This window comes from Lygodium microphyllum, chromosome 8, assembly GCF_053477565.2.
Source record: "Lygodium microphyllum isolate KBCC chromosome 8, Lygodium_microphyllum_v1.1.10, whole genome shotgun sequence".
NCBI lineage: Eukaryota > Viridiplantae > Streptophyta > Polypodiopsida > Schizaeales > Lygodiaceae > Lygodium > Lygodium microphyllum.
This window is the reverse complement of record NC_141142.1, coordinates 55,042,476-55,066,261: the sequence shown is the minus strand read 5'-3', so window position 1 is coordinate 55,066,261 and position 23,786 is coordinate 55,042,476. Positions and strand designations below refer to the sequence as shown.

Below are 23,786 nucleotides of genomic sequence, written 5' to 3'. Positions count from 1 at the left end.
ATGCTTAGACAGCCAGATAGAAAATCCCAGTGAAGAGTCCCCTATCATGCCTTTCCTTCCAACCCATTTCACATCGTGTAAAATCCCCTTCCAAGAATTCACCAGGTCCTGAGCCACAACTCACTGCTTGATCTTGGCCTTTGTGGGAAGGGCAAAGACAACATCCTCATAGCTAAGCTCCAAAAGGGTGAGGGCAGGGGTCCAGGTAGTTGCAATCCAGTCTCTCAAGATTGCTGCCCAAGGTTGGTCCTAATCTAGACTTTAGAGCCAATAGAAATCAAGCCTCCCAGCCTTCTGAGAGCCAAATGCTCTCAACTTAAGCCATCAACTTCCTCTGATTGAGTAGCCTGATTCCATGCTACGGCATGCCACTGCCTTTCTGATCCAATGGATCAAATACCATCTAAATTTAGCTTCCAGTTATTTTGAATGAATGGGAAAACTGAAGATACATAAGTTGTCAACAAAGACACACATGACTTGATGATAGTCAACCTTTAGAAAGAACATAAGTCATCTTCCTCCATTTAGAGAGCTTCTCCTGAAACCTCTAAAATAGTAACTGAAACTCTGTTTAAGGGTAACACAACGAACTAAGAAAAAGAAGTCCAGTTTTGATAGTATTCACCACTCACCAAGAAACTGAACCTAATTACAGTCCATCATTGCTAGTCGCAAATGAAGAGCCTTTAGGAAGAGTAACACCACGAAGCACATTATTCTCCAATTTAAGATCCAGCTTTCTAAGAAGAGGCTAGATAACCACTGCAAATAAAAGTGGGGAGATTGGAAACCCTGCCTTATGGTCAGCTTCAAGGAGAATACCTCAGTGTGCTAACTATTTATGGCATTCCCGACTGACATATTTGAAGATAAAGCCTATATCATCCTGCAAAAGGTAAAACCAGACCCTAAAGCCTGCAAGACCTTAAGGATGTAAGACCGGCTGACCCTATCATATGCCTTACCAAGGCCCATGTTGATTAGGACATACTTTTGCTGTCCAGCCATTACATAATCCATGATTAAGCTCAGATTCATAACTGCATCAGTTATCCTGGGAGTGGATGAAACACATCAACGCCTCCCTCAACCCATTCCCACGAGAGTCTCTGGTTGGTAGTTTGGACAGCTCTCCCCTTCAGCATTCTGTACACATCATTCATTATTCAATACCTTTCATTCACTCATTCATTCAAATTAGTTACCTTCATTTTTGTGCTTTTGCATCAGAGTTTGACTTCACTGTGTTTCAATCATGGACATACAATGTGTTTTCTTTTGCAAACCCTACCATATTTCCACAAATTAAACTTAATTGCATCCTCTAGGACTTGAAGGTCTTTTATTAGAACCATGAGTGAAGAAAATCTTTTTCTAGCATGGTGAGTGGGGTAATCCTATACAAAAATGGTAACCCAAAAGTGACGTCATCAAGGTTGTCAAATATGCAAGTGTTACCCTAACAATGACACCACCAGAGTTCTACAAAATCACATATTGCCCAACTTTTGGGGTTACCCTAACTACACGTGAGCATAGCATTTGAGAGAGAGAGAGAGAGAGAGAGAGAGAGAGAGAGAGAGAGAGAGAAGGAAAAAACTTTGTATTAACATCTACACGAGGCCAAACGCACACAAGCACACAGAGGTAGGTATTGTTTGATGGTGAGAAACACGGTAAAGGCTTTGATGAGGCGAAAGTAAAACCTAAAAGAGAAGGCTAAACTTTCTAAGAATTTTGAGGAAACTCACTGTACCCAGTGGTTCCTGATTCATATAGGTCCAACACTCCACTCACCTCACCCATGTATGATAACGATAATTTCACCTCTAGGCTCTTACCCAAGACCTCACTATCAATGGATCAGTAATATCAATGTGCATAAATGTGTTTTCCATAGAATTGAATCTAGGAATCATGCCCTTGGTAGGAAGCTCCATCATTATGTGGCATTCAGAAAATCTCCTACATGGTCCCAAAGGTGCACAATAGAGAGCTAAGGACTCTAGGAAAACACTACCTTGAAACAACCCTTGATCATTATGGATTTGCCCAAAGTTGAATTGTGGCGGGGACAAGAACAGCAGTTCTTCTATAAGAAGATGGGAGGCACAAGATTTGAACTCCTGCCTCCAACCAAGGATTATTACTACACCACATGTACCAACTCAGAAAGCAAAACTCTGCATCGAATGTCCGGTTGTTTTATTCATGCATAAAAAGGAGAACATGGAATTCAGAAAAGCATCCATCTGGACCCGTCTGAACAGACCCTTAAAATTCTGGGTTTGACTCAACAAAACACAACTACCTTATCTCCTGGTCAAACACAACAGTTCCAAAACATTTTGGAGTAAAAAGCTTGTCTAAGTTTCCAAATCAAGACTTAGAACAGGCACCTGATTGCTCAACTGAAAAACCATAGGACTTAAATTGACAAAAACATCAATCGCCACCAGTTTTGACAGAATCTACAGGCGCTGGAGCATTGCCTGCACTGATACATATTATGCTGGTTTTCTTTTACTCTTGTGCTAATTTTGAGAGTCAATGTGGGAAGGGATCAAGCCCTTTCTAAAAATAGAAAACCCACTATGTGCTAGTTAACTAGGGGTAACTTTTCCCCTCAACAACAGACAAGGCACCCCCAACCATTACAACAGTATGTCCTTACAGGCAATTCTAACAAATAAACATTTTCTGATATGACCACCAAGCAATACGACAGAAACTCAAATGATGAATAGTTTTGAAGCAGAAACAAATGAAATAAATAAATATGTCCTGCTTTACATCATATGACCACTGAGCTGCAACAAAAGGATGAAACTGTCCTTCAGAACTAACCAGTCGTTTTTAACCACAGAATTATTAAAATCCCTATTGCACAATCTTGGCTGATGGTTGGTTAACCCTGGAAATACTGGAATCTTGTCCACAAACTTCATCATATTGCATGGCCAACAGATATGGCATCAAATGGGTACTGTGCAGCAAAGATGTTTGGGCATACTTCTGGGTAAATCAGGAATGCATGTGGCATTCCTGAAAGTGCTTCAAGGTAAACAACCACATGAAGACGCTTGAAACATTGTAAGGCTTGCATCAGATCTACATTTACCTTAAATTGTGGACATCACATGTTGCTGTACAGTACTTCAGGTTGTCAGACCTACGGCCTCAAAGGACCGTGTTGCTTCCTCTAGAAGACGTCTTGTTTCAAGTAAGGAAGACAATGCATTCTTATCTTTAACCGCTGCTACTTCCAAAGCCCTTGCAGCTATTTTTGCCTCCGCCATTAGAATCCTGTGAGGAATGCAGTTTATTCATAAATTGGACTTGTATTCATAGTTCCACAATACCTTAAGACTTGCATAGTACAATTTGATAATAACTTTTAAACTTGTTGAAGTCCCAAATAAAGAAGTGAGGCAAGGTCATTTCAAAATAGGCAGAACAGAGCAGATTCTAGTCAGTAACATACCTAGCTCGTTCTGTCAGTTCCTTGCATTTTCTGTCCTTTGTAAAGAGGCGATTTGCACGAATGTTTTTCAGCTTCTCCAGCTTTTTCTCAGAGAGGGGATCTTTGAATGCAGGTAATTCTACAACTGGTTTTTTATTAACCTTCAGAGTTTTCTCCTTCAATGTTCCTTCGGTATTCAACTCATTCTTTGAAACCTGCATATAATCCTTTGTTATTTCTTTCAAAATCCTGTCTTCTGGTTGTGAATGTGATTTCTCTCTTGTCCTCAAAGTCCTCGTCCTCTTCCCAGCTGGGCTCCTCCTCCTCCCTGAGGGTTGTGAGCCATATTTGTTCTCTTTGGACTTTAGCACCCTGTCGCGATAGTCCTGCAAACATGCACAAGAGCCAATGCAAGTAACAATGGGTATCCAGAATCAAAAACATTAGCATCAAGTGCAGAAAACAGATGAATTGAGACATGCCTCGAATAAAGTCTATAGTCCCTTACAGGATCAGCCCATTTAGCTTTCACTGCTGCTGCTATTTTGATGTTGTGATCTGGTGATCTGACAGCATTAGCTTTCCCCCCTTCTCTTCGCTGACGTTTCCATGGAGGCAAGAGTTCAGCCTTTAACATGTCCCATTGATACACAATATCACCATCATAGCCTGTCCTAGCTGCCTCTGCAATATACTCTTTCCATTCCAACACACAAGTATCTTGAATCTGTCTGATCCTCTTCTTTGCCTCCCAAAATTTTAAAACACTGTTCTTTATTTTTGACCTGGTTTCTGGACTGCAAAATGTACTATACAAGCATTGTGAAACCATCCACCAGGTATAGCTACAGGAAAGAACTTGCAACGAATAATACTGATTCTAAAACAAAGAACAAAGCTGACATAAGACTCGCATACTAACAACTTGACATTCAATCCACCACTCTCTGGATAAGTCTACGATGGTGATGAGAAATGTACAATTCACTTCTGGTAGTCTTTGTATTTCATTATAAACGTTCATTTAAGACTTGAGTTCAAGGCTATGAAATATTTAATTAAACAAGAATGTGTTGCGCAGCACGATTTCAAGACAGCTGAGCAAAGAATCAGGCATATAAATGGGGTTTCACTAAACAAAAATGTGTTGCACAGCACAATTTCAAGACACCTGAGCAAAGAAACAGGCATATAAATGGGGTTTCACTTACATTGAAACAAAGAAAACATGTGCTCCCATACTAGGTGCTTTGGTCAATAGCTACTTAGATTCAGCAAATGCACAAAACAAAGAGCCACATTGTTTTACTATGATTCACATGATATCTCCTCTTTGGAAAAGGAATTCTATAGACATCAACATGCACACAAAAATGCCTTTCAATCCATCCTTCGAAGTCCTTATAAAGCTTCTTGCTATCCCCTCCTAAGGCATGGATGATGTCAAAAGCTGCAGTTCTGCATAAAGTTTTTGATAAGGTTTTCTGCATCAAGGAAGTCCTTGTAAGTTTCGTGCAATGGACTCTCTAGGAGTGGATGATCTCCAAATCAACAATTCCATGGGAGAGGCCCTCTCCTGCTTGATTGCATGTCTGCATCTCCCCTCTCACACTACCAAGTTCTACAACTGACCTCCCATCTTTGTCTATATCATGCTTGCTATATCTGCACTATTGAGCTAAAAAATGCATTATACACTGATTAGCTCTTTCATAGAGCCCCAAAACATGCTTATTACTAAACTTTCCTAGAGAGAGTGTGTGTCCCATAAGCCAAACCCTAATTTGAGAGCATCTACATCTATAAATAGGAGGCTGCCCTTCCGATCAGTCTATCTCACTCATTGCAGGTCCTCCTTCAGTTGGCATCTTTTTCTCCACTGCTGTCTACACCCCTCCCTGGTGCATACCTTAGTTTGTGTGGTGCCAGCCTTGCTGCAGCTCTTGGCCATCAGTCTACATCACCCAGACCTTGCATTTGCAACTGGCAACAGTTTTCAGCCTGATTTCACTGTCTTCCAGGCATCGCCTACAGCATACAGGGCTCCAAACATTTGTGTTAACTGCTGCCAGCACCTTCCCAGCCTTCATTTGCAGTATTCAGAAGTCGCCATCCATTCAACGGCAGCTTGACTGCAGCATTTTGCAGTTTCAGTTGTTGCCATCATCCTCCTGATCTTTCTCACCCTGCTACCCACTGTTCCCAAGCTGCCACTGCTGTGTTCAGCCTGATCCAAACTCACAGATCTGCATTAGCAACTTCTGATCACATTGAGAGGCTGCTTGCTGAATTCAGGATCTACACAGAGTATGAGATGAGTTGGAGAGTATGGCACACTCTCCAACTCATCTCTCTGCATTGTTCCTTCATATTCACTCTGCACAATGTGTTTACTGCATTGAGCATTGTACCTATTCATTATTCATTCATCTTCTATGTTCATCGTCTCTAACTTGCTCTTCACTCTGAGCTCTTACACTTTGTGTTTTGTCACACAGTTGTGTTTATCTTTGGTGCTCAAGTACTTCTTTACATGGTACCAATGCTAGGTCCTCTCTAACAAAATCTAGGATTTTTTCTAAAAGCTCGACATCCAAGATGAAGAACTTAGAAGGAAAGATGGCCTCAAACTCATCCTCACTGCTTCAGTCTCATAAATAACCTTTGCCGAAAACCAAGCAAGAGTGGGCCTCTCAGCTTATCCCACAAGATTTTGATAAAGGAGAACAAACATCTGACTATTATGGTGCTTATAGACCATGTGAAGGGTCACGATCCAAACATGACTTGATACTCATGCATCGAGCCCAACAACGGCTGGAATGTAACACTGATTATTTACCCTCAGATTCAATGCACATGTCTAATGTTTTTAGACGAAGAACAAAACCTCCATAAGGGACTAGCCATCCTATTCGACAAACAAACACAGAGTACAAACCTTCATATACTTCCCCTCCTTCCACTCTAGAGTTAGGCACACAAGTTTTTACTTTTGTTACTCCTTATATTCCTACTTCCATGCAAGATGTTGGTAATCTCATCATTTCCATCATCATCCACTTTTCAATTTCAACAATCATTCATCTTCATTCACATCTATCCCATCTACACTCAATTTCCAATCTTCCCATCCCACCCTTCTCTTTTGCTACATCTACATTCGCATATACACCCACATTTACGTCGCCATTCAATATTCTACCTATCTAACCACACACCACATTGGGGGGATCTTCAAACATAGACGCATCTTGTCCCTTTAAGTCCTCTGCTTTTGCACAGCCAGGTCGTGGGGGTTTATCCCCCAAACCAAGCATCCATGGTATTCGACCAGTACACAACTCGCAATCATACCTGACATATTCAAAATCATTGAGAGGGATGATATCACTATCAAGTTGGCTGAGTATCAACGGTTGCTCGTTGAATTTACCACAATTGTTTACCCAAGTTGGCTGATTATCAAGTTACTTTGTTCATGAATCAACCACCAAACAAATACTTCAATTTTATTCAGCAAGTTATCTCACAGCCCCAATTACCCATCTTTTATGAGTTTGAATGTCAACTCTTGCATTTCACAAGGTTGTTCAATCAATTTCATTTCACAAAATCCAAAAAATCCTAGGTATGACACACGTCGATCAACTTATGCAAGAAGCTTTATACACCTAATAATCATAGACCATCTGTATCCTAGAAAAAGATACAAAAATATCAAAGAATTCACTTCTTAACACATCCAAACCTACACAACAACAACTAGGAGGCATGGTGCATCCAAGTGTGCTCCCTTTGCAATCATGCAAAAAGCTAATATCAGTAATATCATTGTATAAGGATCAAGGAAAATTACAATATCAAGGACAGAGTAGCAAAAGACATTTTCATACTCACATCTTATATACACCTACTCAAAGTAAAAAAGAACTATACTCTCAACCAAGTTCCACACAAAATGACAATAAGCGTGGTGACAAATAAGCAAAGTTGGGCGCTAGTAGCTGAAACTGGTCTATGACTCGCATAAAGCAGTATTTCCTTCGATTAGCACCTGGTCTTTTCACACACACACACACACACACACACACAGACCTCACTCCCTCGCTCAACACTAGATTGGCCCCGAAGACCGGCGCCCCTCTTGGTATTCCTTTATCAATTAAAAGATGGAAAGGTACAAAAATGAAATGTTCCAAAATATATAACTTGTGAACAGTTGGTTTTCATCTTTTCTGAGTAAATACCAGTTGCATAAGGACTCTACAACATGACCAATACAACATTCCGTGCCACATGGCATACATGTAACAATTTTCCCGTTTAAACCTTCCACTCTAAAATTCTCCATGATCGGTGCAAAATTTGACCTCGGCACAGACCTGAGAATTAATCCTCGTGCAAAAACGAAGATAATGACATGAACAAATTTTGGGGTCCAAAAATAATAACTCCCTAAATTTTAGGGATGGTGACCCTTGCATTCCTCAAGTTAATCTGAGCAACTTTTATCATTGTAACCACATCAAAAAGTGTAATGTGGCTCAGTTACGGTGACTTTTATTCCGTGAGCATTTTTACATGTGCATCTTCTGTCTTGGCCAAGCTCATTGTCCTACACCATCTCCAGTGGCTAAGCACGCAGTCCCAAACCACTCGCAAACTATTCTTTACTGCCCATTCAATATGGAACAGGCCCTAAGACTCAGACAAACCATTAGTCCAATTGTCCCAATGGCTATCTCTTCTGGTCATGCAAAGATCCCAGCTTAATCCAAGAGAACTCTGGGGGTAAAAAGAAACAACTAAAGAAAAGAAAAATAAAATATTTATATAAGTAAATAAGGAAAGAAATTGCAAAAAGTATCACCACCTAGTGACATATCCCCCTCTTGAAAGAAGCAAGCGACCTCGATTAGTGGTCATAGTGGTTATGAAGTAACTTAGTGTGAAATCTGAATTCACTAAGGACACTCCAAGGTTAGAAAAACCGAGTCCTATTTATTGGACTCAAGGTCCTATTGTCAACATTCATGTTGTGATTACCACTCTTTGACACTTCGTCCATAGGCTGATACATCTGTACACCTCGATGGTGTGGATTGGTGGTATGGGATGCCAACTCTTGGAACATGGTATGCTAGCTCCCAATCTGGAGCCCGTTTGGCTCTATGGTTGGGAGGTGACTCTAATGTCTAGTTCCTTTATTTGAATTTTGTGAATACAGCTTGTGTCTATCTTGTGTGCAAGTTGGATCCTAGATGGGCGTATCATTGGTATCAAAGCCTCAACTTGCTATCTTAGGATACAATGACATGCACAAAACCACTTTTGCTCACAAAACTGTGATGGTTCACACCTGATAGGTATGCTTTTATCTCATTAAGGGTGGTATGAGACACTACTAGCGAGGGGGCACATGTTGCCGATCATGGGTATGACAATGTATGTCACTTGTCAAGTACTCATATTTGGATTTTGTGTTGAGGAGATGCTTGTGGATAAGGGTTTTCAATGGTACTAGTGATTGGAGTCCGAGGAGCTACCACTACAAGGCTATGGCAAACTATCATTGGTAGCTGAACTCTTGTAGCCCATATAGGCATCAACATTTTTGCTCTAACAATGACATGTAATTTTAATGTGATCGTTAAATTTAATATCAATTTCACATGTAATATTAATTGTTACATTGGCATTTAATGGTGACGATTGTATTTAATATTACTATCACTGACGAAATAATGTCACCTTAGAGCAATAGTAATATCAGTGTTGATGTTAACATTACATTTAACATAAATATTTAGTAATCAGTTGAGGAAAGAGAAGATGTATGTGTCATAGAGAGAGAATGATGATAAAGCAATCATGAGAGAGAGAGAGAGAGAAAAAAAATCTTTGCTATAGAAAAAAAGAGAAATATTGATTGCTTTCAGCTCAAAGTTGAGAGAGCGAAAAAGAGAAAGGTGTTGCAAGGGATGAGAAAGAAGGGTCGTTATTGCAGGATGGGTCAAAAGGGGCACTTTTGTGGGTTTGGATGTCCACAAATGTCGAGACTGGATCTTTCACTCTAGCAGTACCATGGGCTCTTGGACTTTCGATTAATGAGCTTTGACCATGTTGATATCATTCTTAGTATGCCATGGTTCTTTGATAGATTTTCCTCTTTGTACATGGACTATAAAACTCATGTGCTATCTTTTAAACTGGATGGTCACTATCATGTGATCAGGGGTTCTTCATCCTTCGAGATCACCGAAACTAATATACATATAATATCAACTTTGGAATTTAGTAGATGTTTTGGTCATCTAGATGTTATTATTTACGTTTGTTTTATTAAAAAAGTTCAATCATCTATGTTTTTGTCATCAAGATGTTGTTACTTATGTTTGTTTTATTGTGAAAAAGTTCAATAGTCTATATTGCAATGTAATTCAGTTTCTTCCAATAATAATTATTTACGTTTGTTTTATTAAAAAAGTTCAATCATCTATGTTTTTGTCATCAAGATGTTGTTACTTATATTTTTTTATTGTGAAAAAGTTCAATAGTCTATATTGCAATGTAATTCAGTTTCTTCCAATAATAATGTTGATATTAATTCAAACATGAGTAAATGTTCGGATCCAATTCTACATAAGTACATTGATGTCTTTCTATCCAAATTACCCGATGGACTTTCACCTTCTATGGTACATTATACCACAAGATCAAGACATTGCCCAATAGCCATCTCATCTCTCAACAACCTTATAGATTTAGCCTGAAAGAGGAGAACGAGATAGTTGGATAACTTCACAATTACCTAGCTAAGGGTTTTATTGAACCTAGTAAATCTCCATGGGACGCACCTATCCTTCTTGCTAAAAAAGAAGGATGCCACAATGCACTTCTATGTTGATTGCAAAGGTCTAAATAAGGTATTCTTATAGATCAACTTTGTGGTATGCAATATTTTACCAAGATTGATCCTAGGTCCTGCTATCATTAGATACAGATAGTTTTGTAGAATGTCCCAAAAATTGTGTTTTGGACATGATATGGATACTATCAATTTTATATCCTATCTTTTGGATTTACTAATGCTCCTACAACTTTTCCACAAATAATGAATGACTTATTTCATCCATATCTCCGAAAGTGGATAGCCATTTTCCTCAATGACATACTAACTTATAGTAGGTCAGAGAAGCATACACACCACTTGCATATCATCTTACATCCCTTAAGACACAAGCCATTATTGCAAAACTATCCCAATGTGAATTTTTTCATACAAACTTTTATATCTTGGACGTGTCATCTCGATTTATCGTACCTGTATTCATCCCAAAAAGAACCGAGTACTACTCAATTGGCCTATTCCTAAGACATTAGACAAGTAAAATCTTTTGGGTTTTATTGGATAAGACAAGTAAAATGTTTTTGGGTTTTACTGGATTTTTTCGAAAGTTCATTAAGAACTATGCTCATATTGCTGAGATCTTAACATATTTGTATCTGAAGCAAGAAAAAGCATGTTAGTCCGTTGGATTGGTGATCTCGATCAATGTTGTCAAACATTAAAACAACTAGTTGCTAATGCACTAATATTGCAAATTACTGATTCGACTAAATCTTTTGGGGTTCGAACAAATGCGACTAATTATCCTATGGATATTTTCCTTTATCAAGATGGCTGACCCATCGCATTTGAGAGCCATAACCTCACAAATGCCCAAAGACGCTATACCACTCATCAAGAGAAGAAACTGTGGTGGTCATGAATGCACTTAAAATTTAGTATCATTATTTATACAATACCCAATTCATTATTTGGACTAACCACCATTCATTGAAATGCCTTTGTGATCAACCTGATCTCTATGGCCACAAGACAAGATGAGTGAAGCTACAAGAATTAACTTCAAGATTCATAAACGAAAGGTTGCAAGTAAAATGGTCGCCAATGCCTTCAATTTGATCCCTAAAGTTAATATCTTGTCCTTCTCTAAAATTTCGATTGATTTCTATCTTTCTCTCAAACTATGTTCCCAAAATGATCTTCACTTTGATAAGATTTGGCAATTAGTCTAAGAGGAACCTAGTACCCTAGGAAGCTTTGGCAGTCCGAATGCCCAAAAGTTGGCTACTAAGAGGAAGATGGCAGAAAAGTAATTCGCAATGGATTACTTTTTAAACAAGGCAAAGTGTGTATGCTTGATAATCAAGGTATCCACAAGAAGATTTTAAACGAGTATCATGATGCGTTGAGCATGGGACACCCTAGCATACACCGGACTTTAGCCTTAGTTACTACTTTTATTGGTGGCACATGAAGACTTTGGTTGAGTCTTACATGCGTGAGTGCAGATATTAAACGAGTATCATGATGCATTGAGCATGGGACACCCTAGCATACACCGGACTTTAGCCTTAGTTACTCACTACTTTTATTGGTGGCACATGAAGACTTTGGCTGAGTCTTACGTGCATGAGTGCTTCCAATGTCAGCTTAACAAAGCTAAACAAGACAAACAAGCGAGAATGTTATATCCTTTATAAATTCTCAACGAGAAGTAAAGTAGCATTTCTATGGATTTTGTAGTAGGATTACCCTATACGAATCAAGGTCATGATGCAATCTAGGTCATGATCGACCGATTGACAAAAATGGCTCGATTCATTCCTAGAAAGAGCACCATGAAAAGCTAGGAGTTGGCTAGGCTCTTTATTGAGCATCTTCATAGACTTTATGGTTTGCCTAATAATATAGTCAATAATTGAGACCCCAAGTCCACTAGCCATTTCTCGTTGGCATTTCTCTAAAAAATGAAAACTCAATTGTCTATGTCATCCTCAAAGTATCCTGAGACCGATGGACAAACCAAGAGGACAAATCAAACTATGGACAATATGCTATGTACATATGTCTCCCATAGACGGCTTGATTGGAAGTGTTACCTTTCTCAAATTGAGTTTACTTATAACAGTGCTAAGTATTTGGCTCGAGCTCAAAGGGGTGAAAATGCAATCCATAGTCCACTTTCTGCATGATATACAAGAGATGTAAACAATTGCAAGAAAAAGAATTAAAACAGCCCAAGATCATGCAACATTTTATGATCAACAACTCTATGAGGACATATGGATTTAAATACCTTAAAGCCCCGAGGGACTCTAACTCAATGACTACCGGCAAGTGTTGTAAGTTATCTTCAAGGTATTGTGGCCCTTTCCAAATTACCAAGAAGATAAGAGGCATGTTCTATGACCACTTGACTTACCTCCAAACATACGAGTTCACCGTGTGTTCCACATGAGTCGCTTGAAAGAACGACAAGGTAAATGGATTGTTTCGATTGAGAGAATCTCGCAGCTCAAGGATATTGCTCAATATATTCCACTCAAATAGAATTGGTTCTTGACCATACGACTAAACGATGCATCCAGAATGTTTGTCCTGAGTATTTGGTCAAGTGGGAAAACCACTCAGAGGTGAAGGCTGCTTGGGAGTCGGTATGTTCATTGCGAAGTCATTTTTCCCGCTTCATTCCTAAGGATATTGCTAAGGACAACAATCATTTATAAAGGGAGAAGTGCTATATCCTTGGACATTCGGATGGGTGCTAGTAGCATTAGTCATAGTGATTATGGACTGACTCAATACGTCAAAATGTACTAAGGATGCTATAGGGTTAGGGCAATCGAGTTCTATTTCTTCGATTCAATGCCCTATTGTGCACCTCCATTATGTGATCGCGACTCTTGGACTCTTGGACCATAGGCCGATACATTTGTATACTAGGATGGTGTGGATTGATGGCACGGGACGTCAAGTCTTGGGACATGGTTGTGTACAAGAGTGCTACTAGCTCCCAAGATCAAGGGTGAGCCGGTTTATCTTTATGGCTAGGAGATGAGTCTAATGTCCAATTCCTTTATTCGTGGATCTAGCTTGTATCTTGTCTCGTGTACAGGTTGGATCCTAGGTAGGCATAACTATAGTTCAACTTTGATTTCAAACAAACACCTCCAAGAAGAATTTCTTATGCTACTATTAAGATAGTTTACCTGAGCCAAAACTTAGAAAGGGTATCTCAATTATACAAACATCAAGGGCAATAGCTCCACATGCCAATTCAATATTGTTAGAATTTACCAATTCTGGGCAAGCAATGCCCAATGTAATTTGTGTGGTGTGGATTCTTTAATATTAAAGAGTCAATGTAGAGTGTGTACACCTAGTGTCTTATGACATTAAAGTAGTGACACTAGGCTCTAGAGTAAATAAACCTAACCTAGTTATTTGGTGGAAGTGTGGTTAGGTTGACTTTCACCTATCTTTTTAGTTAAGCTAGCAAGTACACTCTTACATTCAGCTCTCACACTGTCTACTTCTATTGTACACTCTTATTTCTCTCCTCTATAGCTAGTTGTTGTTTTCTACATTTTATGTCATGGCATTCGATCCCAATTGCCACTAGCTCTATCCGCTAAGGAGAGATAAACTAGTTGTTTTCTTCTACATTTTATGTCATGGCATTCAATCCCAGTTGCCACTAGCTCTATCCGCTAAGGAGATATAAACTGTCGCCAAGGCCATCAGTGTGCCACTCGCCATTCTACCCTATCTGCCAAGTCCCACCATCAATCCACCACCTCGACCAGCAAGAAAGCTAACTCGAGCACAAGGCTAATGTCACCATTGACAGGTATAAGGCGCGTTTTAGTAGCAAAAGGCTATACCCAAAATAAAGGCATAGATTATGAGGAGGCGTTTGCTCCTACATCCCACATGTGTACAATTAGGTGTGTTATTGCTCTGACTGCACATTATGGTTGGAAAGTGTATCAATTGGATATCAACATTCTTGAATGGTGACCTTCATGAGGATGTCTATGTCTCGCAGCCTCCAAGGTTTGGGGTAAAAGGAAAAGGGCTCTTGGTTTGCAAGTAGCATAAAGCTCTTCGTGAATTGAAACAACCTCCTTGTGCATGGTATTCAAAAATTGATGCTTATTGTTGGAGCCCAACTGGATGCAGCAGTTCGAGGAGTGAGAGTGATGGAGAGACTTAGTGAGGAAGAGTGAAAGTACGATTAGATTGAGTGTACCAACAATTTGTTGGTACACCAAGAATAAAATGTATTTATACTTAGGGCACGTAAGGGTGCATTCACATGTATAGCTAAATAATGTGTGTGTACTTTACACGGAGGTCAAACGGGCCTTTATCCCAACCACCTCCCACTTAAAGGTCCAAAGTGAACTTCTAACCAACACCCACTAGTCGTATGCAATGCTCATGCTGCGCTTTGCTTAGACTTTTAGTGAGAACATCTGCAAGGTTGTCTTGGTCAATGTAATTAGACCATCTTCCAGAATTTGTCTAATAAAATGATATCGCACATCTATATGCTTTGTGTATGAATGATACGTGGCATTTTTAACGAGACATACAACACTTTGGCTATCACATCCCAAAACTGTAGTACCCATAGACATGCCGAGATCCTCTGCAAGTCTGCTCAACCATATAGCTTCCTTAGAAGCTTCAGTAGCTGATATGTATTCAGCTTCAGTAGTACTCAGTGCGACGATGTTTTGCAACCTGGAACAACAAGAAACAGCCCCACCAGCAACTGCAAAGACATATTTGCTGTTGTCTTTACTTTGAAAACCCATTTGTTTGGAAGAAGCTTCCTTCCTTCGGGCAACGACACAAGATCCCAACTATCATTTGCATATAGAGATTTAATCTCTTCCTACATAGCTAGCTCCCACTTATTGCTGAATTCGCACGACTCGGCCTCTTTGTATGTAAGAGGCTTGCCCTCATCTGTAAGCGTCACATAATGCAAGGAGGGGTCAAACCTATGTGGTTGCCTTCTTGCACGTGTAGACCCACTTACCCAATGATCAACATTTTCAAAAATTGGGTCTACATCTAGAGGTATGTTATTTTCAACATTTATTGGCTGCTGTAAGCCATTTTCAGCATGCTGTTCATGCTGTACAGCACCTTCATTTTCATTACCAGCACCTGCAATTTCATAATCAGCAAGTCTATTTTGCTGTCCATCATCATCTGGCTCAAAAATAACCGGCTGATCATCAATTCCAACCTGGTACAGCACCACGAGGCTCATTTTCTGAAGTAATAGGTGGCTGCAAATTCTGAAATTTGACTTTTTTCATATCTTTATTAGAGGCTAAAGTACCTTTCAGCAATTTTGCCTCATTAAACACAACATTACAGCTGCGAATAATTTTCCTAGACTGAGGTAACCACACTCTGTAGCCAAATTTACCCTCATCACCATAGCCCATGAAGATGCCTTTGGTGGATTTTGGATCAAGTTTGTTCCTCAGTTCATCTCGAACATGCACAAAAGCATCACGGCCAAATATGCGTAAATGGTCATATGAGGCTGATTTGCCAGACCAAACCTCCTCTAGGATGCCATTATTTAAGGACTTGTTTGGAGAGCGGATGTAAGCCACAGCCTTTTTGTTGACTCTAGCCCAATCTACATCAGACATTAGTGCGGGTTTATCTTCTTGCAAAGCATCCTCACAATCCTTTAGGAACAATATGCCCTACATACGGTCTTTCCAAAGGTCAAAGCCATGACCATCAAACCGTTTGATTTCCATCAAACTCTTAATGTCTGAACTGGAAGAAGTTGCAGCCACTTTATCACGAACACAAGAGTAAATGCCCCCCTGGACCGCAGAAACACAAGCTGAACCAATAAACACACTGCTGTTCTTCCTCAACCAAAAATAAATCTCTACTGTTTATACATGAACTAGCCACTACACATGCAAAAAAGCAGAAATTTACCAAATTTTGCACAAAGCCCCAAAATTTCAGGTCCAAAAGTGCATAAAGGTCAGTCAATCTGACCCAGCTGAGCAAAATTTTATCAATACATGAAAAGCCCCAATTTTTGGGATCCAATGTCAAGAAATTTTACTCAAAAGAGTAAAATTGTGACAAATTTTGGGATCCAATGTCAAGAAATTTTACTCAAAAGAGCAAAATTCTGACAAATTTGGCAAAATCCCCAATTTAATTGAGGTCACCACATGCAATGTCTGCAATTTCTGACTTGAATGTCACTGCCAAGCATGGACGAGATCAAATCTAGGAAAAGCCCCAAATTTCTGGGCTCGAATTTGCACAAATCTGAGATTTGTGCCTCCACTGCATGAACCCCCGTTAAGAGAAGGAATTTCCATTGAGATTTGTAAAGAAAATAAAGATTTTTTTATTTTAAAAAACGGAATGACGGTCCGTTGACCCATCAGACAAGTCATGTGATGGGACTGACAACATTCTGTCACGTGGCGCCTGTCAACTCTGCTGCGCCCATCAGCTGCCCGCTTCGTTCGCCTACGCCCAACTAGCTGGTCACATCGCACTGCACCGACACCTGCACACCTAGTCCCTTGTCGTCATATACAGCGCCCAGACTGCTCTGGTCACGTTGTACGTTTGAAGTCCGTCACGTTGGACCTGCCGCCTGGTCCCTCGACTACCACCTGGACTGTTCGCCTGCTGACATTTGCTGATTGGGGAAGCGTTGGGAAGCGTGCACAGAACCTTAAGCTCTAATACCAGTTGTTTGAGCTCAACTGGATGTAGCAGTTCGAGGAGGAGTGAGAGTGACGGCTGGAGAGACTCAATGAGGAAGAGTGAAAGTACAATTAGATTTGAGTGTACCAACAATGTGTTGGTACACAAAGAATAAAATTTATTTATACTTAGGGCACGGGTGCATTCACATGTACAGCTAAATAATGTGCGTGTACTTTACACGGAGGTCAGATGGACCTTTATCCCAACACTTATTTGGCCAGCATTGGGTTCAAAAATGGTCCAACTGCGACCACTCTCTACACTAAGAATGAAGGGGGGGACTTGCTGATTATCATTCTTTACATGGATAATATGCTGCTCACAGGAACTAGAGAGGATAAAATTGCAATTTTTAAGGCTAATTTGTCATGTTTTTGCTATGTCAGATATGGACTGGCTATACTATTATTTAGGGATTCAATTCACCCCAAATCAGCATGGTACCATCATGCCATAGTCACAATATGTGGACAAGCTTTTGCGTAGATGAGCATTCCAATGAAGCCAAGGCTGAAGCTGTTCATGCATGATGGTAGTGAGATGCTTGATGTTGCAATTTACAACTGGACTATTGGCTGTCTTATTCATCATTGTAACACATGCCCTGACACACTGTTTGTTGTATCTCAAGTAAGTAGCTTTATGCACAGCTCACAGATAGTATATTGGCAAGTTGTTAAGCAAATTTTTTTGCTATTTGCATGGTACTCAGATGTACGCATTACTATTCCTAGGGGGAGACTTGCAATTACAAGCTTACAGTAATTCAGATTGGGTCGATGACTCAAACATAACGATCTGCTAGTGGACACCATTCTAGGCCATTCATGCATTTCATGGCTCAGAAAGAAACAACCTACAATGCTTATCTCGTCTTGTGAGGCCGAGTACAAGGCAACTTTCACAACAACAGTTGAATGTATGGCTGCATAAATTGTTGGCTGATCTACAAATCTCGTTGGAGGGTCCTATACCCATTTATTGTAACATTCAGAGTGCTATTGCAATGGCGCAAAATCCTGTGTTTCATGCACGCACGAAACACATTGAGGTTCATTATCATTATATCAAAGAAAGATGTGATCCAAGAGAGATCAGCTAAGTGTATGTTCCTACATAGGAAAATGTTGCAAACATGTTCACCAAAGCATTATTTGAGGCTTTTTGAAAGTCCTTAAACAAACTACCCTTTGATGATTGATCTTCCTTGTACTTTATCACATTGGCATTGCAAGGGCATGTTAGAGTTTGCCAATTCTGAGCAATGCCCAATGTAATTTGTGTGGTGTGGACACTTGAAATTAAAGTGTCAATGTAGAGTGTGTACACTTAGTGTCTTAGGACATTAAAGTAGTGACACTAGGCTCTAAAGTAAATAACCCTAACTCTAGTTAGTTGGTGGAAGTGCGGTTGGGCCAACCTTAGACCTAAACCTTAGTAGTAATTTCACCTACCTTTTCAATTAAGCAAGCAAGTACCATCTGTTGTCTATTGTACACTCTCTTGATTCTCTCTCCTCCACAGCTAGCTACTATTTTCTACAAATACTTCACTTTGGTGTTAGCAAATTGAGTTCGTAGGGCTCCTTCCTGAGAATGAAGATCTTCTTAAAGCACTTTCTCTACCACCCCACGTGATGGATATTCACTTCCTTGCAATAGCCACCCTCAAATCTTTAGACCAAGTTAACGACTGTAGAGCCTTCCACCTTCTCAGCTTCACTACGCTTTAGCAGCTCTTAAAGATTCTTGGCTGTTGAGCTGCAAGTTTGGCTCTTTAGAAATTTGGTTTTCAAACCGACCTACACATGCTCACATAAACTAATTGTTAAAGTTATTAGACAAAACATTCACCTTCACCACCTTATTGAACTTGCCAAGTCTCCAAAATTTGAAATCCTCTCTTTTTCCTTCTCAAGATATCCCAAAAACACCCAAACTTAAGCTTATGAGCTCTCTTACAGCTTACATACTTTCTCTTTCAAATTAGTAGCCGTGGACCTGTTCCTCTTCCACCACCTCCACGACTATTGTAGCACCTTCTTGAGCAAATATAGAACTCTATCCACTAGGCTCTATCAACTCCACACCTCTGTTGGCTCCACAATAACTTGATCTACAAAGCTTTTTCATAACATTAGGTCATCGCCCCATCCTTTTGAGAAGAGATGAGCTTTTACCAAGCTCCGGATTTGTATGTTGCATATTCTTGTACTCTGCATGGGATTTTATGGGCCATCATGGCACTTTTTCTTCTAAAGGAAGCATAGTGCTTTCTTTTGGTTTTGGCTGTGAAGCATCCTTCAAAATGGCGAGGTGAATGAAATCATCAATGATCTCATAATTGGTCTGAATGTATCAGCTTTTTTGGAAAAATGACACTTTGAGCGCTTTAACCTTAGAAGGAAGCGTACATGTACTTTAGGCCTTCGTGACATTCTGTTCACGTTCATGACGAGGCAAATTCTGGATTTTAAAATACCAAATCTCGAATGTCTGAAATGACGTAGGCCCTTGTTGACAAACAAATCTAGATTTTACTGTCATGGTGTCTAGAAAAACCTCACTAACTGGTAGGAAAAACCCTATTCAAGGCATCAACAAACTCCTAGATAAGGACAATTCAAATCTTGACTGCCAAGAGGCACAAAACCTGTGTCACTCCACCCTCTTCATGGCTTAGATATATGCTAGTGCATTCTAGTTAGCTCCTTCTATGATTGCAAAAAATGATCCACAATGTCATCAAGTGTGACCTATGCCAGCCTCCAGCCACCTGCACCAGTCATTTGGAGCTCTCCACACCCTGCTGCGACTGCGTTCCAGCCCTCTACAACAGCAGGAAAGCCTGCATTTTTCTGCTGACTACCCTGAGACTGTCACTGCTGTCACCATCCATCACCATTAGCTGCGCCACTTACCAGAGCTGTAGCCTGTGCTTCAGCCTCCTGTTGCTGCAGCATTTGCTGTCCCAGAGATCTTCCCTACATGCAGACTGCTCTGGTGGACGGTGTTGCACTCCCATCTCAGCTACCAACAGCATCAGTGACACCAATGGACTGCTGCTGCTGCCTACAGAACCGATCTTGGGTACAACACACTCTCAGAGCTATTCTTGGCATCTCTCCAATACACATCTCTGCCCTGGTCCTTGAGACACAGAAGCTTGAGGCACCTTTGTATCATTCCCATTTCTATACACCCTCTTCTTCATTGAGCATTCATCAGAGTACTTGCCATACACTTTGTGTTTCTCTCTATTTGGCCTAGAATTTCCTTACAGACACACCCTAAGGACATCTGTAATGCACCTTCCAAAACTATTGATGGATTATTTGAGTGTATAAAGGTACCTTTTGAGCTCAACAGGTGTTCAACCTACTTCCCATAAGATGGTTAACCTGATCTTCCAACAGCATCCAAGAATGCCTTGAAAGTATTTTTCAGGAACTGAGGGAACACAGGTTAGCTATTGGCACAAAGAAGAGTACCGAAACTAGTATCTAGGTGATTAATAGATGAAAATCATAAGATAATTAATGTACCAAAATTTAATAATTGAATTTTCATATATTTTATCTACCAACTTCCAAGGCCACAAAGAAATCTTTCATTTTGATGTTATGTCAGGTGTTACCCACTCATGGACACTCAATGCTGTGTAGTATGCAGAGAGGTTCCACAAAGATGCAAAAGCACCAAAAAGAAGAAACTGAAACCAAGTTTCACTGAGAAGAGTTCACAAGAATCAGTACTACAAGAGCAACAAAAGTCTGTTTAAGACCTAAAGAGCAAGGATTCAACTTATTAGATCAGAATCGGCCTATCAAAGTTCTACACTTACATTTCCAAAGTGATTGAATTTCTCCTTGTGATGTGAAAGAAACACAATGTTTGCCAAAAGAATCTAGCATACCTTAGGGTAATTGATGTTGCATACACCCTCAATCTTTCCCGTAACTACATATAACAAAGGCTACTCTAAGCAGCTTCAACTTCCACAGTCCAACAACAATTGTCTTAAGGCATTAAGAGCAGATAATACATACTCCCATACCTTTGGATCCTTCATTGCTTGAGCAGTCCGTTCTCTAATGCGTTGTTTGGTTTCTGCAAACAGTAAGATCAAAAAACAGTTAGCACTAAGCACACATTCACCAATGAACTTAAAGCACCATATATACCTTCTGTGTGTGCTCGTCCCTTGTTCCAGGGTACTTTCCCCTTATTTCTATGGCTTATTCGTTGCCGTCTCAGATTCTCACGCTCAATACAATTGGCCACTTCCTTGCAGAGACATATAAAAGACCAAAAGGGCAATCGTAGTACAAGGGATCACCCACAAATGCAAAACCTAGCTAACAAATAGGAAAGACAAACCAGCTTTCACATACTGTGTGTTTTCCATACTCAGAGGCCATTCCTTCATCAATCTGTTCTGAAGTCTCTGTACATGAGAGATACCCAAGACAAGCATTAAGTCTCATCTACTATTGAATAGTAGAAAAAATCAGACAAAAGTAGTTACTAAGAATTAAAAACCTTGCAGTGATGCTTTACTGTTCACAAAAATTCCCTCAACTATTCGTTTCTTCAATCTCCAGCCCTTGTCTCTTTCAGCATCTGTTCCTTGAGTACTAGGAAGCGCATCTTCAGTTTTAAGCTCAGTCAAGGCATTGCTTTTTGTGATTCTTTGAGATAAAGATGTGGAATCGCACATTTCAAGACCTTCAATTTTGATCGGAGAATTTTCTTTTTGAAGAGGTGACAAGGTTAAGGCCATTGTAGAAGAGCCATTGACAGGCAGCAGTGAAGACATACAAGTTGTACACAATCCACTGCCGTCATCATCACTTGTCTCCATTGGCAAAGCCGTAACTATGTTGGAGATTCTTTTGTGAGTGGCATCAATCCCTGCAGCTTGCCCAGTAGAAACATGTCTAACAAAGGATGATGTCCATGGTGACTGTACCAGGAGGTTGCTACAAGAATTTACAAATTTCACGTGCTTATTCCTTCCAAATCTTAGCAGAACAGGTGGCAGACTGTTCTGCGAAGCTACTGTGGAGCTTAAAGCACCGCCAATTGCATCAAACTGCAAGAGGACAACCGACCTGAAACGAGGACTGTATATTGAAAAAATGCACGATTACTACCAAATAAATAAATCTCCAACCCTGCTGGCTCGGGGGACCAAGAAAAAAACAATAGATTTACTGATAGGCTAGCATATCCAACGTGAAATTGAGTACCTGCACTGCAATGCAGATGCTTCAAGCATGTCTAAGGGAGAGATCATACTCCACCACAGAGCGATGGCAGCCACATTGAAAGGCTGCCTTATGCCAACGTGCTTTCTTGCTGTGCAACCGTGTCAGAAGCAAGCAAAATCAAACAGAGGCCAGGCTTTGAATGACCAGGTGCTGTGGTTCGCGACAATCAAGCCTCACGATAGTCCTCCAATATTTACTTTGATGGAGGCCAAATGCAGAAATGTCTGGAATTGTCTGCTTCACAGTCAGCTTCTGGTATTGAAGAAGAGGTTGCTGAGCAGTGACAGCATGAAATGGCTTCCTTCCTCTGATGAGTCTAGGAATGTGCTTAACCCGTGTTCCGCCGCTCTCTCTAGCCCCACGAAGCAGCGTTGCTGGCTGGCCGTCTGCAGAACTCCCCTTCTAGTCTCTCCATAGAGTTCTGCACACTCTCCAATCTTTCTAGCCAAAGGTATAGAAGTATGGCACATACCATCCAGAATATGGCTCTAAATGACGGCGCCCTTAAAAATAAGGGTGAATTTTTTTGAGTATTTTAATTATAAAATTGGTATTCGATATGGATTGTGAATAGAAAAACTGGTTGCTTTTGAAACTTGACTTTTTTTGGTGAGCATTAAATCAATATTAGGATTTTTCACGCACAAGGAATACTAGGTAGTTTTGGGGCAACTTTGCACAACGTAACTATATGAGGAAAGTTTCCTCCCCTCTCTCTCTCTCTCTCTCTCATAGCACAGGTGCTCTTCCATTTGATTTCCAGCTAAAAAGGTGCCTATTAGAATTAACTGGAAACAAGGGCATATGCAAGAGGTTAGATTGTGTCAAACCCTACTTGACCTCTGAGGTGAGCTACATGCACATGATAGGAAAATGTTTGGGAAGTTATCAATGAGAAGATTATGATGATGTGGCATGATTTCTATGGCTAACAAAGCTTGCCTCTTGCCTATGCAACCTAAGATGCTCTATCAGCTTGCAGTTTGATCTTCCATTTGCATTTTGTCTTAAAAGCGCAGGGTCATGCTACCAACCAAGCTAAAGTGAACTTGAAATCTTATGGATTCACCCTCATGTGCCTAAGGTGTCTCTGTATTTCCCTTGCATATTGGAGTTGGGGGTCATTTGAATTGTCTCTCTCCCCATTTTTGGGCATGTTAAGTGTTGTACTTGCATCCATACAAAAGAAGAAGGTGAGAACTAAGACCTCTAATATGTATTACATATGTCAAAGACCTTACCTAGTTGTTATCTTGGTTGATCCTTTTAGTGGTTTTACCTTATTGGTTTCCATGCTGAGTACATGAACCAAGGAAAAGAACCTAGAATTGTAATACATAAAGCTTTAAGTCACAATATATTAACTACTTTCATGCCCATCCATTATTTGGGCAAAAAGCCCATTTAGACAA

The 23,786-nt window shown here is 40.1% G+C and overlaps 1 protein-coding gene across 5 annotated transcripts; it reads right to left on the bottom strand.

The window, feature by feature from the left end:
* Positions 1–564: 564 nt before the first annotated feature.
* On the bottom strand, positions 565–22,838 carry LOC148032300 (uncharacterized). 5 transcript variants are annotated; one of them, XM_087682946.1, is made up of 10 exons: positions 22,354–22,838; positions 21,644–22,227; positions 21,496–21,548; positions 21,286–21,388; positions 21,159–21,211; positions 21,018–21,061; positions 3,975–4,275; positions 3,488–3,852; positions 3,125–3,309; positions 565–1,149 (listed from the first exon to the last, which is right to left on the bottom strand). In XM_087682946.1, exons 1-9 carry the CDS (start codon positions 22,398–22,400, stop codon positions 3,162–3,164), a joined length of 1,698 nt encoding a protein of 565 aa, XP_087539072.1. In that variant the 5' UTR covers positions 22,401–22,838; the 3' UTR covers positions 565–1,149; positions 3,125–3,161. The 5 variants fall into 5 exon arrangements, with proteins under 5 accessions (XP_087539072.1, XP_087539074.1, XP_087539071.1 ...); XM_087682948.1 differs by lacking the exon at positions 565–1,149 and having other exon boundaries at positions 2,767–3,309; positions 21,644–22,215; XM_087682945.1 differs by lacking the exon at positions 565–1,149 and having other exon boundaries at positions 2,768–3,309.
* Between the last annotated feature and the right edge of the window lie 948 nt (positions 22,839–23,786).